The 19887-nt window shown below is 39.5% G+C and overlaps 1 protein-coding gene across 1 annotated transcript in view; it reads left to right on the forward strand.

Annotated features, from left to right (window-relative positions):
• rspo4 (R-spondin 4) overlaps window positions 1–16367 on the forward strand; it is an 85524-nt gene extending 69157 nt beyond the window's left edge. The window contains exon 5 of the mRNA XM_034208727.1: window positions 16155–16367. Within this exon, the coding sequence (XP_034064618.1) occupies window positions 16155–16309 (155 nt within the window). The 3' untranslated portion in view covers window positions 16310–16367. The remainder of the gene's footprint in view (window positions 1–16154) is intronic.
• The last annotated feature ends 3520 nt before the right edge of the window (window positions 16368–19887 follow it).

Genomic DNA, 19887 nt, shown 5'->3' on the forward strand with positions numbered 1-19887 from the left:
ACAGACATAAATAAGCCAGCGATTGTATTCACCATGACACAGGCAGTCTGTGGTTTGTACTTGTTTAACTTTTGTCTAGTTTCTGAACAGATGTGAAGACCTGTGAGCTCTGAGTGCTAAGAGCTAACGGCTGTGTTGTTTTTCTGGGGCTCTCATTGAAGATGACGTCACGGCTCCGCCTACACTGCGTTACTATAGTAACTGCCCCAGTTCCTAAACTGTAATGGAAGCGCAGCATTAAAGTGAGCCGGGCCTAATAAGGCCTAACCAAACCGAGCGAGGCCTGCAGTGGAAACGCGCCATAACGGTCAGGAAGTACGGAGCCCCCTAGGGGACATGGAGAAGAAAAATAATGATAATTTGAACAAAGAAAAATAATAATGTTTTGCGAGATCTCGCAAAACCTTTGCGAGATCTCGCAAAACCCCTTTGCGAGATCTCGCAATACTTTTCATTTAGTACTTCCTGGTCAGTTCGGCTGCTACGGCAACACAGAAACCACAACAATGGAGTGGTTCATCGATTTTACTTTGAGCTTGGCCTTAAATATAAAGATATAACATCAGTGCTTGGCAATAGGCACGGGTTTCACACATAGACTGTATATATAAAAGGGTTTCACATAAGTGAAGACACTTCAAGAGAACACTCAGAGCGAGGGGACATGCACGTTCCTCTGAGCTGAGTTATTGACAGATTCGAATTTCGCGGATCAATAACTCATGAACATAACGTTGTAAAAATACAAACAATATGACTTTACAATCATAGCAAGGTAGACAACGAGCTACAGAGTCGTTTTGATCAGAACAGTTCGATACGCGCCGTCATCCGAGCTAAACATCAATAATTGGTCACAATCCGCAGCTGCAACAGGGTTTTGCGAGATCTTTTTTTTCAAATAATTTTTTTTTCCTTCTCCATGTCCCCTAGGGGGCTCTGTAAGGTAGAGATGTCACATGTCAAAATCGAACAAGGGGAGAGATATGGAAAATCCAACCAAATGGCCCCAGAAGAGGTTTTTTTTGCTAAATCTGTCTAAAAAGGTCAAATATCACTTGTTTTGGATCAATCTTGATACAGGGTACTTATTATCTGTTGTACTTTGGATTCCTAAAGCTTTTAGTCTACTAACCCATCATCCAAGGTTAGTTTTCACTATAAGTACAAAATATTTTTTGGACGGACACTATAATTTACAGTTTTTTACCATGTTCAATCTGAATTTTCTTTAAAATAAAAAAACATCTATATTGATTCTGACTTTTCTACATCCAACTCACAGGTTTATCATTACTTTGAGAAAAAGATTATTAATGTAACCCTTTTAGAAGGGAAGATATGGTCATTTGTTCTGGGAATGTCATTTTCGAGCCTGAAACCTGAAAAACAGGCTTGGGGCCTAACAGGTTAAGATAGTATTACTAATGTTTGTGTACCACCACAAATTAACAACCTCTGAAATGTCTAATTTGACCAATCAGAATCAAGTACTCAACTTCTAGGTAGGCCAGTACTGGTGTCCTAAAGTGGATTTTGGCAGCTAATGGTGACCAATGAGCTAAGGAGAGGTGCTGGTAGGAGGTGTGCTAATTGATGAAAAATGATCACACTTTGGAATTTCCCAATTGACCAATCAGAATTTAGTATACAACTAAGCCATGTAAGAGAGAGCTATGGTAATACTCATATTCACGAGTGTGCCATCACGCACAGTCTATACATGTGAATGCGGACAAACACAGAGAGAAATAGTCGTTTAAGGACAGCCTGTCTTAATTCCTACTCATCAGCGCATTGTCCAAAATCAAAGCCATTGTGACAGCATCCCTAATGAAGGACAGACTACAGGAATGAGGGGATGGCAGAGGAGGAGAGGAGAAAGAACGCATGGAGAGAGTTGGAAAAGGAGAGGACTGATTTAAGAAAGATGATGAGGAGAGAAGACAGGAGGGGGATTTAAAACCCCAATCTGAAGATGGGCTCTCATTACTAATGGATGACAGATGACTGCGGGGCATCTTGGCGTGGCCTGCTGCCTTTCGTGTGGAACAAAGGAGAATATCTAATGTAAACATGCAGAACTGAACCATCTTCTCATCACTTTGCCTTTGACGCGAGAGATAAACTACTAAATAGTATTCAATGCAATCTGCGGCCCACCTCCAGTGTGGAGTCTTCACTTCTCGGCCAGCGGCTACGGTGTCATGCAAGTGAATGGCTCCAAACCAAAATGTTGTCAGTTTGAGACTGTTGTGTAGGTTTGTGGGTGGAAAGTTGGAATTCCAGTGCTGCCCCCCCAAAATGTAAGTGATGTGCCTTTGAAAGGGTCCTTTACACCACAATTCTTCTGTGGAGCTGCCCAGAGGCAACCAGTAGTTCATATTGATGATTGCGAGCTAACGTGCACGACATAGTGAAAGCAACATCTGCATTTTCTTTATCGCTGCCATAACTTGTGTACAGCGTCCGTGCACATGTTTCGGATAGAACGGGAGAGGAAGAAGGCCAAAAGCAAGAAAGGAAACCATAATTATTTCTGAATCATTTGTGTTTGTCCCAACATTACTTTATGGAATGCCATTTAATCTATTTTCAACCCAGCAGGGAACTTCTCATGGTGAGGTGAATGGTGGGAATTGGGAAACACAGCGGAGTGGAGAATGGGGAAGCAAGAAGAGGAGTTCTAGAGAAACGTAAAAGGCTATGTATATAAGGTCTCTGTGTGTTTTATTTATTAGGTGGTCATTTTTACTCATTAATGCTGGTGGTGTGTTCACTGGAGCTGGTGACAGAGTTAGTACGGGTTATACTCTGACTGCATTCACCTGCTTACTTTGGTTTTGCATGGAATATGACCGCACATTTTCACCACAATTTCTACTTGCAATTTCCATCACACTTCCATTTGGACTAGCCATGTCACTCACGGTAACTGGTACTGGATTATATTAAATTGTTGCCTTTTTATGGAAGAAAGTTGACAGGTGTGTTTTTGTTGAGGGGTTCCTAGGTCCCACTCGTGGTGAGGGAGTGGCGAGCTGTTTAGTTTATCCATGGCTTGGATGTAGGAAAGACCTGTTCGATTCACAGCATGGTAGGCCAGTACCAGTTTCTTCAAGAGGATTCAGGCGTAACTCGGGAGCAACGGAGTGGGGCAATGTCTGAGAATTTAGGTTGAACACCAGTTGGGCTGAAACAGAGGTTGGACGGTACTTGAAGGTCTACGAGCCAGGAGGAACCTGGAACAGAACTTTTGACAAATGTTCTCGCGTTTAAAAGAGTAAATGGACTTGGAATCACAGTAACCTTTGAAGACCAAAATTGACATATTTAATTCTTGACAAATGTTTGTTGGAGTTCTTGAGATGTTGCTTACAAAATTTAAATTAACACAGGGATTTTAGCCTTTGCAAACCATACACATGCACAATAACCGGTATAACACACTGCAGGAAAGGGAAACCCCAAAAAGCATAATACAGCCTCTATAAGCGCAAGAATGTTTTAAATCCCAGAAACAGGTCAAGATAGATTGTTTTGTGGGGAGTATATTATTTAGTTTTTTATTACCCTTGGCAGATGGTTGCAAAATGATAGAGGAGAAGTAAAGTTTTAGGATGGCTTTTTTTCTTTTATCATTCCAACCTTTCTGCTTGCATTTACTTTGACAGTCTGATGTCCAACCAACCTCTAAATCAACCTCAGTTCTGTGTATTACAGAGAATTACTCCACTTTTAAACCGGAGCCAAAAATACTGACGCCATCTTCTGTATCGCCGAACATCAAAACCACATTTTTCTATCCAGGCTTAATTTGCTTTAATGGCACATGATAGATATATGGATACGGGTTAACCTGATATTTCATGATGGACTGTAAAAGTTTCTTCATTGAGTCCAACCCTTCTAAAGTTTAGATCTAAAGTCCTCAGGCTTTTATATTATCTGATCTATCTGTGTCTTCGCAACGCATCAGATCTGTGTTGAGATTTTAAAAGCTTTTTCTCTTTGTGGCCAAAACTTCCTTTATCAAGAAACGATATATCAGGAATTGCAACAAGTCCTCCAACTCATACGACCAACTAGGCCGATTGTTCAGGCCCAATTATTACGACCAAATATGTTGTTTGTTCAAGCGCTTAATACGTCCTATAATTACGTTTTAAAGTTTTCGCCCTCTAGTGCTCCCGTTGAATGCAAACGTTACAGATGGTCGTTTATTCACAAATAACCCTCTCTGTAAAATCCTAAATTGTAGGATAGTTTGGCCATTAAAACGCTTTTTGATTAGATTTCTAGCGAGAAGTGTATATTGTACTTTTAGAATCCACGTCCAGTCGATATATAGGATCTATAGTTTGATAGATATTACGAAGATGATTTGAGGTATGCGGAAGCCTCCATGTAAAGTTACGGGTTGAAAACAGTATTTCCGGTCTCGACGTTTTCATAATAAAACCAATGATCAAATGATTTAACAGTGATATCTGCAGTACTCATCAACTAAAAAACATCAGTTTATCCTTGTTAATTATACAACATTTATTGGTTTAAATTGTTTACAATGCTTTTGTGTTTTTCCCATAGGTTTTTCTCTTTCGATTCTGAGAGACACCTTTCTTTTTTCAGAGGTTTTGATAGGCTAAAACATCGCCGCAATGCATGTCGGGATATGGTGTTTATCCGATATGAAATCGGAAAAACATTTTTTTTAAATAAAATAATACTTTATTCCGAGTGTTCTTGCTTTTCTCTTTGGAAGTCATCACATAACGGCATTGTAATACACAGTTCGGCTGCATTAAATATTACATATCTGCCGTAGATATTTATTTATAGAGCCCTGATCAGAAGACCTTTTGACAAACTGTAAGAAATGCCGCCAAAACTGAATACGTGACGTGGATCATAAATATATTAGCAATTAAACAACATCTTCCATTTATTTTCACACAATACATCTCCTTGCAGTATCAACACTAATTCGGCTTATTTGATCCAATTGGTAGATAGGCTGTATTTACACCATGCTGTATTTACACCATAATGGTGCACAGCTGATAGAAAGGGATCTTTTTGTAGTTTTTAACACTAGAACCACCAGAGGTAGCTGTATACCTAAATTAATAGCGGGTAAAATGTACCCGCTATTGATTTGCAAGGTACAATGTTCTTTTATTTATCATACAGAATAGTGAGTTTTGATCGCACAGGGATGAAACTTATACCAATAGAATCTGTGGACTCTCAGATTGTGCTTTGTGCAGATAGCATGAAGTATAAAATATCGCTACCAGTGCTGATTTAAACGCTTGGTGTTAGACTTGTGTTTTGTTTAGGTACAAATCTCTCTATCTCTCTCTCTATAGATCTATAACTATTTATCGATCCATCTGTAATGTTCTGTTACAACAAAAGGCGTTGCTATAGCAACACGTCATGTTTATGCTGCATTTTCTATGAGGTAAATATTACCCGCTGGCGGATATGGCTATAAATGGCAATTTTTTTGGCGATTTTTTTCAATCTGATTTCCTATTGACCATTTTTAACAACAGAGGGTGCTATATAACACACTTTCAGGAAAAGTCATGGACTGGGAGACTTTAATATGTTATGGAAAAAAGTTACATACAATCAAAAAACAGCTACGGGTAAAATGTACCCTGTAGTGCCGAGAGAAAGGGAGTCGGAGGCGGTGCATCGAAGGTGCACAACTGTCTTTAATGAGCAGCAGAAATGCAGGTGTTGTCGGGTCGCAGCCCGGGACAACAAGAGAAAGAGCCAGGAGGGCACACAACATATAAAGGTAACCACATATATGTCCGTGTGGAAACAATACCCCCAACTCTAGTTCCATGTGTGGATTATGTAACCCAGTGTATTAAAGGTGGTCACCACAACCCGTTGGCGGTTCTAGTGTTAAAGATATTATTTACTACCTTTCCAACTCCTCATGCAGTTGACTCACTGTTACAGGTTCATGGTACAATGCATAAGCTTCAAATCGAGAGACTGAAACTGTATTTTCCTTTACCGTTCTGTTTTAATTTCACAATAAAGTTAATAGTCATATTATGTTTGATATTATTATGTTTTATTAATTAACTACACAACTGTTTTTTTAACCAGCGCCGCCTAGTGGTTAAAGCACATTATTGAATGTTGTTGTTGAATACGTTTTATTTGATGAAAACATTTAAATATTAAGAGTAGCCTACATACAAAATAGAAAATATCAAGAAGATACTGTAGTGATCTCTACAATAAAACAGTTTAGTGCAGGACGTCCAAAGATATTAACAGGAGGATGAGCAAAACAGACAAACTAATAAGGCTTTATTTAAACATTAAAGATTACTTTAAGTTAAGGTCTTCTTTTGAATAAGAACTTTGGGGTTATCCACAGATAAATATGAAGTCTGACAAAGTACTTAACGTCCAATATATTGCATAGTTTATTTTGGCACTTGACAATCACCTTCCCTGAATTTGACTCAGGTATAACTAAAGTCTGATTTAAGGGTTGTTTATATTTCACATCATTAATCAGAATCTGCAAAGTAACTAAAATACATGTAGTGGAGTTACGCAGGTTAACAAAAACATTTTCCAACTTGGGATCAATAAAGTATATCTTATCTTATCTTAAGATGATCGATGGCTACTGCCATATTTGCAAAATGTGCCTCTGAACCTTGACAAGTGCATGTTTCAGGCTGATCAATTAACAACAGGAGGGGTCACAGACATAAGACCAGCTGTTGAATAAAGCTCTTCTGACCTTAGGTGTCATGTGGGTATATTAATTCACCCATTTATTAATTATATGTTTTAAATTTGATAACACCACTGTGTTTCAAATCCCCTAAACCTCCAGGGTCTACAGTTTAATACTGGCAACTTCTAATTGTGGGAAATACGAAAACGTCTTATAAAGGGGGGGCCATGGATGTATGGGCTGGACCCGTCCAATTCCAGTTTTGGAAAGTCTGCCGTGGTTCCATTCCATTTCAAAGAGCTGTTGACGCTCAGCGTAACCTTGTCGCCAGTAGTGTTAATTTCGTCAGCTATTTTTTAATTTAGTTTTAGTCTTAGTCCTGTGTTAAATTTCCTTTTTAGTTTTAGTCATATTTAGTCACCTTCATCCTGTTTTTATTTAGTCAAGTTTTAGTCGACTAAAAGTCTGAGCATTTTAGTCTTATTTTAGTCGACTAAAACAGTAAATATTTTAGTCAAGATTTAGTCGACTAAAAGTCTGAGCAATTTAGTCTTATTTTAGTCAAAGAAAACTAATTATTTTAGTCTACTTTTTGTCAATGAAAACTGTTGAGTCTTTTTTAGTCATCAGATTATATAGAACATTTCAGTCAAACTAGTCTAGCCAAAAACAATAATTTGTCATTTTAGTCAAACTTATTTCACAATAAGATTATATCTTGTCCTTATTTGATGAAAAACACAGGTTGAATTATTAAGAAAGCAGCTTTGCAGAGAGTATCTGGTCAGGTTTGTGGTGTTGTTACCAGCTGTGTTATGGCCACATTGCTTCCCTTCTGATAAAACAATGCATTCGCTTTTTTTCTCCGCCTCATTGTAGCGAAAATGGGTCCAAATATCACATTGTTTATTTCTCCCAAGCAGTGGTGGCTTTAGACTTTACGTTGTCAGTCATTTTGACGGACAGGATCGTAACATTTCCGTCATAATCCATTATTACCCGTCAAGTGCACAATTTATCACTCACTCGCGCTGACGTGGGGGGTATTCGGTTAACGCGAGTGCGACCACAGCTCCCAAGCAGGGGCGGCGCCAGGGGGGAGCTAGGGGGTGCTGAAGCACCCCCCAGGATTGCCAAAGCACCCCCTAAGCACCCCCAATAAATGTGTTTTTTTTTTCGAAAATTATTATTTTTATTAAATTAGAAAAATTATTGATTACATCAATGCAAATGTGAAACAAACACATTTTTTACTAAAATCATAAAGCCAACACAGGTGATATGATTAGGCCAATGGCAGCACCCATTCGATTTTTGACCTACCCATAGGCTAAATTACTTTGTGACACTTGAGTGACTTCCTGTTAGCTAGAGCGCCAAATTATTTGCTAACAGCAACATTTATCATTTTTTAGTCCTTAAACGTCCATGTGTGGACACTCAATCAAAACCACCTGAAAGCGAGAGGGATTCTGCACATAATAGCATAGCCTCGTGAGTACAAGTAGCATACTTCTGGGTCTCTGTGTTTCATTCAAGCTCTGCTCTGTGTGTGTGTGTGGCACGAGCCATTTTGTGTGTGTGAGCGAGAGAGAGAGAGAGCGCACCGGTGGGTATCTACTGGTGATCGTTGTGGTTAGCATCTGGCTAACGGATATAAGGAGCTTTTTCAACAACAAGGTGGAGGGAGAACTATCTCCTGTCAGACTGAGAGTCTCAGATAACCTCAGCTCAGGTGAAGTAAAGGACTCTCAGTGTTTAGATAGTTAACTTTAGTCTAGTTATCTCAGTGGGTCTCAAACGGTTTGTTTTAAAAGAGGAGTGATTTGTAAAATATCTATAAATAAATAGAAAATCTGTTTACAGTTCTGTTTCATATGGGTGTTGAGAGATGTATCCATAGATCTCTTAATGTTGCTCTCAAAGTGCACCAGATTGATGCTTTTAACTTAAATATTTAAAAAAAATCTTCCCGGGGAAACATGCCCCCGGACCCCACTAGAGGAGGTGAGGTCCCTCCTAGAGGAGGTGAGGTCCACCCCCCACGTGTAAAAATAGCACTTTACCCCTGCTTACACCTATATGCCGTGAGCTGATTATCGAGCCTTCATTGTAACAGTCGTGGGTACACTGTGTGTGTGTGTGTGGGGAGTGTTGCAGTAGAAAATTCAACTGTAGCGCTGGTGCATTAATGGGAAACCCTTAATGTTTGAGCACCCTCTATGAAACGTCAAGCTACCCCACAGCACCCCCTAGAGAAAATCTCTGGCGCCGCCACTGCTCCCAAGCCCTGTTGTTGCCATTTTATTTTCTGTTAAATAAGCGTAGTTAGACCATGAGTTAGACCCGAGACTTCCTGACAGTTCACAGTGTGCCGCTGCCCGGTGTAATTCAAATGTACCGCTGCGCAAAGCACAGACACACAGCTGCTGCCCAGCCGCAGCACCGGAAATGGAACTGCTGGGTGAAAAACTGAGTCAGAGATGTAACGTTATCTTTGATAATATTTAGTCTCCTCATTTTTCGTCAACGAAAGTAAAGAGAGATTTTGGCCTAGTTTTTATTTAGTAAACTACATTTTCGTCTCGTCACTTTTCGTCAACGATATTGCATGATGATTTCGTTACAGTTATTGTTTACTGCCGTCGGTGCCGTCTCGTCATCGTCTCGTTTTCGTCATGGAAAAAAAGGTCGTTGACGAACATATTTCGTCATAATTTTAGTCAACGAAATGAACACTAGTCGCCAGGGCCGCCCCTCCCTACAGGCCAATCACGCAGGCTGCATGGGGCCCCGCCTTGCAGGGGGCCCCGCCTAGAGGGCCTCAGCTGCTGTGAGCAGTTCTCCATGCAGTTCTCCGCGCACCCCCCGCTGACACGCGAGAGTGAGAGTGAGAGGTGACAAGGGGAGCACGTTTGTAACCCGACACCGTTGCAATGAATCGTCATCTGACCAATCACGGCTTTGATACGGCCACTAGTGCAGGTGAAGAGATGTCGGTGAAAAGACAGTTTCAGTCCGGCGCAAGCAAGAGGGAAACAAAAAAAAACATGAAGAAACTAGAGCATCACTCGAAGGTGGGTTATTGTATGAGTCAAATGTACAACTTGCGAATGTTGTATAGGCAAGGCAAGGCAAGGCAAGGCAAGGCAAGTTTATTTATATAGCACTTTTCAACACAAGGCAATTCAAAGTGCTTTACAAAAAATGAAAGAGATTAAGAAAATGGCATTTAAAATCAGTCATTAAAAAGAAAAGCTAATAAAATAAACATTAAAAGAAAAAATACATGGATAAAAGTTACAGTGCTGTCAATTAAACATTAAAAGAAAAAAGTACATGGATAAAAGTTACAGTGCAGTCTAAGATATGAATAGTTCAATTAAAAGCAGCGACAAAAAGAAAAGTCTTCAGCCTGGATTTAAAAGTAGTCAGAGTTGCAGCGGACCTGCAGGTTTCTGGGAGTTTGTTCCAGATATTTGGAGCATAATAACTGAACGCTGCTTTACCATGTTTAGTTCTGACTCTGGGGACAGAAAGCTGACCAGTCCCTGAAGACCTGAGAGATCTGGATGGTTCATAATTTAGCAGGAGGTCAGAAATGTATTTTGGGCCTAAACCATTCAGTGCTTTATAAACCAGCAGCAGTATTTTGAAATCTATTCTGTGACACACAGGAAGCCAGTGTAAAGACTTCAGAACAGGAGTGATGTGATCCACTTTCTTAGTGTTAGTGAGGACTCGAGCAGCAGCGTTCTGAATTAGCTGCAGCTTCCTAATAGATTTTTTAGTGAGACCTGTGAAGACACCATTGCAGTAGTCCAGTCTACTGAAGATAAAAGCATGGACAAGTTTTTCCAAATCCTGCTGTGACATTAGTCTTTTAATCCTAGATATATTCTTTAGGTGATAGTAGGCTGATTTAGTAACAGTTTTAATGTGACTGTTGAAACTCAGGTCAGAGTCCATGACTACACCTAGATTTCTGGCTTTATCTGTTGTTTTGAACATTGCACACTGAAGCTCAGCGCTAACTTTTATACGTTCTGCCTTGGCTCCAAAAACCATTACCTCAGTTTTATCTTTGTTTAATTGGAGAAAGTTCTGACACATCCAGTCATTGATTTGTTCAATGCACTTACTCAGTGTTTGAATTGGAGCATAGTCTCCTGGTGAAATTGTTACGTAAATTTGTGTGTCATCTGCATAGCTATGGTAACTTATTTTGTTGTTCTTCATTATCTGAGCCAGTGGTAGCATGTAGATGTTAAAGAGAAGAGGCCCCAAGATGGAGCCTTGAGGAACCCCACATGTCATATTTGTCAACTCAGATGTGTATTTACCTATAGAAACAAAGTTGTTTCTGTCCTTTAAGTAGGATTCAAACCAATTCAGAACTGTTTCCGAAAGTCCCACCCAGTTCTCCAGTCGGTCTAGTAATATGCTGTATAAGTCAAATTGCCATATTAAAACATCAGCTGCAATTCACAACATGAAGAAGGCAGTCTCTGCATAGCATATAGGCTAATGGAGATGCAGTTATTTCCAGCATTCTTTATTTACCATTCATTCAAGTATGTTATGCCTTTTATCTGCTAATGTACAGGAGGAAGACTGATACACTGTCTGTCTAGTTGGCTTACATAACAGTTTACAGCCTAAAAAACATGGAGCATTGTTTCCCCTTTTATTAATTTTTACGTCAATTTGCACATTTCATGGTGATGCTGAGTCTCTCCCCTTAACTCTTAACAGTCATCATCATGTCAACCACAACACAGAGAAATACTGATAGAAGTGTGTGTAGTTGTTGATACATTGCTGACAGAGGGAACTACATTTGAATACAGATTTAAGAAATATCAGTTTTTGATCATGTAATAAGCATGTTTTGTCTTGACTATATTACAACTATATTATAATAAAACAATATAGTATTTATATTATTGAATTGATTATGATTATTATTAGTAGAAGTAGTTTATTTGCATTAATTATGTTTTAATCTTTTTGAGGCTAGTATTTGGCAGGAAATGCAGACGTATTCACCTGTAAACGCATACTGAACGACATACATGCACATTTACCATTTACCTCACTGTATAAACAAGTAACTGTGTTGATAATAATAATAAACAGGAATTACATTTGCAAAGTAGCCTACTTTGTTTCCCCCCCCTGTCGGTTGGGGGGGGGAAGGGGCCTCATCTCACAATGTCGCTTGGGGCCCCAAGTTGGCCAGGGGCGGCCCTTCTTGTTGCACTGCCACTCCAACATCCAATCACAGGGCTTGATGACTAATCACGGGGTTTGTAAAGCAAGGCGGATGTTGTAGTCCCAAACGATAGCTGGGGATTCTGGGTAGTGTAGTGTCTTCGGAAACTGTAGTGTCTAAACTCCGAAAAAACTATTTGTTTCTCTGAATCGAAGGTTAAAAACACAACAGCATTGTACACAATTTAAACCAATCAATATTGTGTAATTAACAAGGATAAATTGAAGTTTTTTAGTGGATTAGTAATGTGTAATCATTTGACAGTGAAGGGAATATATCCGGTTTTATTATGAAAACTTCGAGACAGGAAAAACTGTTTTCACCCACGCTAACTTTACATGGAAGCTGCATACACGTTATCCTGACGAGACCTCAGATCATCTTCGTAATATCTATCAAACTATAGATCCTACACATCCACTGGACGTGGATTCTCGCTAGAAATCTAATCAAAAAGTATTTTAATGGCCAAACTATTCTACAATTTAGGATTTTCCAGAGAGGGTTATTTGTGAATAAACGAATAAACGGCCACTAGAGGTGCTACACTTTAAAACGTGGCTATGGGTCGTAATCTAAGCTGTTTAAACAATCGACCTATTTGGTCGTTTTTTGTATGAGGACAATTGAGAATATTTCACTGACACACTGGACTCAACACCAGTTTACATAACACTTAATGATAATTACCCTGATTCCAAATATTCAACTCCAAAACAGATGTTTCAAGCCACTATTAGCACTTTTTCTAAATCTTGTGTTGAAATATTAACAGTTAATTGAGGGAGTCAGAGCAACTGAATCCAACATTTGCCAGTTTGTCTTTGACAAATATATGCAAACTGTATATATAAATATATATAAATGTAACAGAGCAGCTGTTTGAGGTCTGCAGCTCCACAGTGGAAGCTTCTGGTGTCTTACACACACACATTTCCTTCAGACAGTTTATGGTACTTTAAGACCTATAAGGTGAACACTGATCTAGTACAGGGAAATGGAAGACACCCAGTTCTTGTATGGACGTCTTTTCACTCTGGCGCTGAGGGTTTTTACAACCGTAATACTTATTCTCGTCATTCTAAAATCTTTGTGGGAAATAAGGCGTTTATAAAATATACACTTTCTGTTAAAAGATAGTTTCAGATGATTTTAATTATATCTTAAAACACTAAGAGCAATGTAAATACAAGTGTCTTTTGACACATTTGACTTATTTCCTCAAAGTTGCCAAAAGTAATCCATAAAGTTTTGCACAGATTAAACATTTTTACTAACAAGATACTCAAAATAAGATCTGTGGTTCTAACAAGCTATTGAGATTTTCAAGTTTTGTTTATGACGTAAAATATGTCAGTTAACAGTTTGGGGAAGGCCCTTTTCTGTTCCAGACTGACTGTGCCCCACAAAGCAAGATGCATAAAGGCCAGGGGCCTCATTTATAAAGAGATATACGCTCAAAAAATGGCGTACGCCAGTTTCTACGCAATGTTTGCGATTTATAAAATACTAACTTGACGGGAAAATGTGCGGTCCTCCACGCAAACTCTAACCCATGCGTACGCACTAAGCACAACAACGGGAGAGACGAGAAACTGCGACACCGTTGGCAGAAGGAAGAATGGAGAGAAATATGTGGAAATAATACCATAAATAAAATGTTACCTCTCATTTATCATATATGAAGAATTCATTTTCACAAATTGATTAAAGCCAATCTTAAAATGATTTAACAAACGCCTGTTTGAGACTCCTCAGTGCACACAAAAACGTAACTTGGAGAAATAAATAAATACGGATGTTATTTAAAACCACCTCGAATATGTTGTGTTAATGTTATGAAATGTTTTCTCATAAATGATGCGGTAAGCAGGAAGACAGAATTACGTCTAAACTGACGCCGTTTTGTATTTCTATAGGTTGTAGATACGAGCATGGTTTTATATACTATCACGTTTAATCGTGTTTTATGCCGTTTGCCAAGACTTGATAAGTCGCTCATAAAACACAGGAGGTATGGAAACTAAGAACACCATATGTGGTAAATTGTACAGCTAATATAACACAACACATTAGTTGTATTTCCTTCAACTGGTGGATTATGGATATATAGTTACTGATCGACAGCTGGAACACAAACCACCAAAAAAATAATTCAGATCCAGTCGTCATGACTCCACTCCGGAGGGATTCCCCGATCATTTCTTACAGTTTCTCATCAAGGGGGGGGGGTCTCCTGTCCCCGGTACAAACACACTGCCTGAGGAAGGCTATGTGTATTTATTTTGTCATTAACCTTTTTCAGACCATTTATTTATTTATTTTGGTGACGATCCGACCTCCATGCTGCTACTCTGGTTCAAACTGTATCTACCAAACAATATGATTTATCTCGACCTCCCCAAAATAACCAGAATCTGACACAGTGTGAGATGTCTTTTTTAGCTGTTCTGTCGTCATTTCCTGCGATCTTCTTCATGCAGTCAGTCAGAATGAATGAATGAATGGGCGTTTCTTTGACTATTTATAGGCAAATATGGGCATTACGTGAAGCCCGCAAAAGCTGGGCCGCATTTCGAGTCGATTGTGATTTATAAAGGGAAACCGGCGAGGGAAGTGCCGGTACGCAATGTTTTGTGAATCGGAAAATGTCGGAACATTTATTTACCTCTTTTTTTGCTTTGTACTACGTAAGCAACCTTCCCACGTGAATCCTACGCAAGGCGTTATAAATTAGGTTGGATGAGTTTGGTGTGGAAGAACCTGACTGGCCCGCACAGAGCCTTGACCTCAACTCCATTGAACACCTTTGGGATGAACTAGAACAGAGAGCCAGCCTCTGGTCCAACATCAGTGTCTGACCTCACAAATGCTCTTCTTGATGAATGGGCAAGCATTCACAGACACACTCCAAAATCTTGTAGAAAACCTTCCCAAAAGAGTGGAAGCTGTTGTAGCTGCAAAGGGGGGAACAACTTCATATTAATGCCTAAGAATTTGGAATGGGATGTCATAAAAGCTCCTGTAGGTGTAACGTGTAGGTGGCCCAAGACCTTTATCTATATCTGCACAGCTTCAGAATGATTGATATAGACATGATACTAAGAGGGCGACAGCAGCATTACCGGGCTTACAGGAGCACCTGAGGTGAGGCTGTTTATAAATGATTAAACAAACCATACAGTTACACAACGGTAACCAAATACAGATGTGCGATGAGTGAAAGCCTAACAAAGTAGTCTGCAAACTGAAACCAAAATATTTGTACTATTTACCATTTTAATTGGCTCGCTACGGAGCCCCCTAGGGGACATGGAGAAGAAAAAAAATTATTTTAAAAAACAAACTCGCAAAACTTTTCATTTAGCTCTATAGGCGCATTCACACCGCAGTACTTTTCCCACAAAGGTTCATGAGAACTTAGTTCATGAGAACTCTTTAGTTCTCATGAACTAAGTACAGATCGCGTTCACACCGGAATAAGTCCCTGGAGGAGGATTAGGCAAATGAAGCCGCTGACGTCACTTCTTCTTCTTCTGCTTTGGGTTTACTGGCAGGCCGCAAACCACTTCACGGCGTATACTGCCGCCCAAAGTCCCCGGCCGGAAGTCCCCGGAGTTGGGGACTGGCTTCAGTAGAAGCTGCTGGGACTCCCAGCACCTGGTCAGTTCGGCTGCTACGGCAACACAGAAACCACAACAATGGAGCGGTTCATCGATTTTACTTTGAGCTTGGCCTTAAATATAAATATATAACATCAGTGCTTGGCAATAGGCACGGGTTTCACATAAGTGAAGACACCCCAAGAGAACACTCAGAGCGAGGGGACATGCACGTCCCTCTGAGCTGAGTTATTGACAGATTCGAATTTCGCGGATCAATAACTCATGAACATAACGTTGTAAAAATACAAACAACATGACTTTACAATCATAGCAAGGTAGACAACGAGCTACAGAGTAGTTTTGATCAGAATAGTTCGATACGCGCCGTCATCCGAGCTAAACATCAAGAATTGGTCACAATCCGCAGCCGGAGGAGGGAGAGGAGTGCTTAGGGACTGTCTACAAACTGCAACGGGGTTTTGCGATATCTCACAAAACATATATATTTTTTTTTTCAAATAATTTTTTTTTTCTTCTCCATGTCCCCTAGGGGTCTCCGTAGCTTTCCATCCATCAGAAAGAAGACAGAATAAAAAAGGAGGATTTGGGAGGAAGAGGAAACGACAGCGGCTGCTCGCCAACGACACCGCTGGAAACTCAGTGAACGCAACGACAGAGAGCGCCATGGAGCATGAGGAGGCCTGAGGAGAGGAGGCATACTGCGCACCCCCCACCCAACACCTGTCGGAACATCCGTCAGCAGCAGCTTTGTATTCTCCAGTCTTATTATCCGCCTGTCCAATCTGATATTGCACAGTGAAGCTACAGTAAGGTGTAGCATGGGTGGAGATTCCTTATCTTTTCAGAGCTCATTCAACATATCTTGTCTATCCATTGGCTCGCCTCTGTCAGTCTAATATTTATCACTATTTCCATGCAGATTACATGAATGTATGTTTCCATAAATGTATATTTTGATGCTGGTACACATTTTTATTTACATATTTTTACCGACTGCACGCCTATAACTATGTACAGAAGTGTGAGTTCTGATTCCTTCAAAATTGTGACATGTTTTGTTTTTTTACAGAAGGAATAAAATATAAATGTTCTCCTCTTTACTCGTTTGCCTTTATTTTGAATCATGGTGTTTTTTCCTGGCAAGACGACAACAACAACAACAACAACAACAACAACAACAACAACAGATGAGTTAAAACAGGGCTGAAGTCATATATACACTGTAACTGTTGATTCAACTGCATTTCAAAAGGTTTAATATAATGGAAAGCTCCCACACACAATTTAACAATTAAAGGTCCTTGTACTTACAGTATAGCCGATTTATGCTTTTTTAATACTTTAACTACATGGCCACACTCTAGTGCAGTGGTTCTCAACTGGTCAGGCCTCGGGACCCACTTTTTCCTTTGTCAATAAATCGCGACCCAACATTTTTGAACCACTCAAATCTATTCAATAAAAAATCGTGCAGTAATATATACGCTTTTCAGCATATATTATTAATTAAAGTGAAGTGCAGTGCATATATCCCTTATATCCCTTAACAGAACTAAAGTATGCTTGTAAATAAGGTTTAATGAGAGGATGGAATCAAAGCTGAACTGTCCCAACATGCTGAAAACCCAACCCCAGGAGATTTGTAGAAATACATATAAACTACGCATTCTGGTACACTCTGAGAAGAAAATAAATAAATATTTTTCTACCCGACATATTAATAATATTTGATGCCATTGTTTGTGTTTCACTTTGTTCTGACAGCTTGCTGATCCTCACAGAGAGAAGAGCAAAGAGGAGTCTGTGTGAATGACTTTAAATTGTGGGTAAGGGTAGATAGCTCCAACACATCCTCACTCCCAGGTCGGCCTATGTTGACGTTATGTCAAGTCCCCTGTCGGCTTTTTCCAACGCAAGGGGGGGGGCCTTAGCGTCCATTTTCAACGCAAGGGGGGGGGGGGCCCTTAGCGTCCATTTTCAGCTTTCCGGGATGTCCATATGCTTCTATGGACGCTCATGGAAGCACGGCGTTCGTTTGTGTCGACTGCCCTTAAAGGCAATGTGAGCGTCCATTCTCATTGGATAACGGAGAATTGTACACCCGGAAGTAAGTATTCCCCTTACTGTCGATTGATTTTACAGTGATATCTGCACTACTCATCGACTAAAAAACACCAGATTATCCTTGTTAATTACACAACATTGATTGGTTTAAATTGTGTGCAATGCTTTTGTATTTTTCCCCTTCGATTCGGAGAAACAAATGTTTTTTCGGAGTAAAGGATGGCAGAAGACACTACACTACCCAGAATCCCCAGCTATCGTTTGGACTACACCATGTGCTCTGTTTGACAAACCCCGTGATAGTCCTCAAGCTCTGTGATTGGAGAGTGTGCTCCGAGGGTTGCCGATTCTTGAACAGCACTTGAAATGGGATGGAAGCACGGCAGACTGTCCAAAACTGGATTTGAACGGGTCCACCGCGTCCCCCCTCCCCCACCCTGTCCCCAGAACTACACATGCTGGCTATTCTGTTTCGCAACATGTTCTGTATCTATGGCACGTCTCTACTGGGAGTTGTAGTTTTAAAAGACGTTTTCGTATTTCCCATAATAAGAAGTTGCCAGTATTAAACTGTGTACATCCCTGGAGGTTTAGGGGATAGGAAACACTCACATTTAAAACATATAATTAATAAATGGGTGGAAATTGCTTGTGCCCATAATGGGCAGCATTAATATATATATACACACATGCCAGCTAAGGTCAGAAGAGCTTTATTTAACAGCTGGTCTTATGTTTGTGACCCCTGTTGTTAATTGATAACATTACATTACATTACATGAATTGATAAGCCTGAAACATGCACTTGTTAAGGTTCAGAGGCACATTTTGCAAATATGGCAGTATAGCCATCGATCAGCTTAAGATAAGATATACTTTATTGATCTCAAGTTGGAACATTTGCGTTACATCAGCATGTGTAACAGTTAAATATGCAGTGGTGTTTATTTGTAAATCATTTAGTATAATCACACAAATTCTGTGTTTTATATTCAACAATTCTGTGTTCTTTATTTATTGATTGTTCAATACCGGACAAGGTCGGAGATGAAATATCTACATACATCCTATAAGAGTATAATACATTATGTATAATATCAGTTAAAATAAGTGCTTCAACATAGTTAACATTGCTGGAGTCACGCACACATATTGATAGATGTCTTGTAATGCACTATTGAGGAACCTGCGACCCAAGTTTTTCATTCAATGCATAACTACACCATAGTTGTGTAGGCCTATATGATATGTCAATAAACCTTAGAAAATCTTGAAATCTTGAAAGGGATGTGCAAAATAGTCATTATATACAGTCTTTAATTAACTATTAGTAGAGAATAACGAGTAATTAATATACTATATAGGGATCCTATTAATATCTAATAATAAAAATAATGAAATTCAATAACATGCTTTAACCACTAGGTGTCCCTTTATATCAGCTGTGCACCTTTATGGTGTAAATACAGCCTATCTACCAATTGGATCAAATATAAAAGTCAGCCGAATTAGTGTTGATACTGCAAGGAGACGTATTGTGTGAAAAGAAATGTAAGATGTTGTTTAATGGCTGATATATTTATGATCCACGTCACGTTTTCAGTTCCTCATGTTTGTCTAGAAGTCTTCTCATCAGGGCTATATAAATACAGAACTACGGCAGATATGTAACATTTAATGCAGCCGAACCGTGTATTACAATGCCGTTATGTGATGACTTCCAAAGAGAAAAGCAAGCACACTCGGAATAAAGTATTATTGTATTTTTTTTTAAATGTTTTCGGTCTGTTTCCGTTATTTGTTAATGACGATGTGCTGTGAGATGTGAGACTGGAATTGCACAGGGGAAAATAACGTAGGCTATCTTTAGATGCGGATTTTGTTAAACTAATATGTTTTCGCTGTGGACCAACACTATACATTGACGGGGAAGGGGGTAGCAATAAAGATAACACCATTAAACAGTTACACAACATAACAGAAATAATATCGATAGCAGCGTCCCTAGCAACCACCTTGGTAACAATTAAAACGTTATGGACGCAATTTCCTGAAGTAATCTTCGTAATAACTAGCAAACTAAAGATCATGTACATCCACTGCACACATAATCTGAAATAACAACTCATATTTCTCGCATCAAATGACATCGAAACGCATTTTAATGGCCAAACTAACTTTAAAATAGGCATTTTCCA

Source organism: Gymnodraco acuticeps, unplaced genomic scaffold (assembly GCF_902827175.1).
Source record: "Gymnodraco acuticeps unplaced genomic scaffold, fGymAcu1.1, whole genome shotgun sequence".
In the NCBI taxonomy this organism is placed as follows: domain Eukaryota; kingdom Metazoa; phylum Chordata; class Actinopteri; order Perciformes; family Bathydraconidae; genus Gymnodraco; species Gymnodraco acuticeps.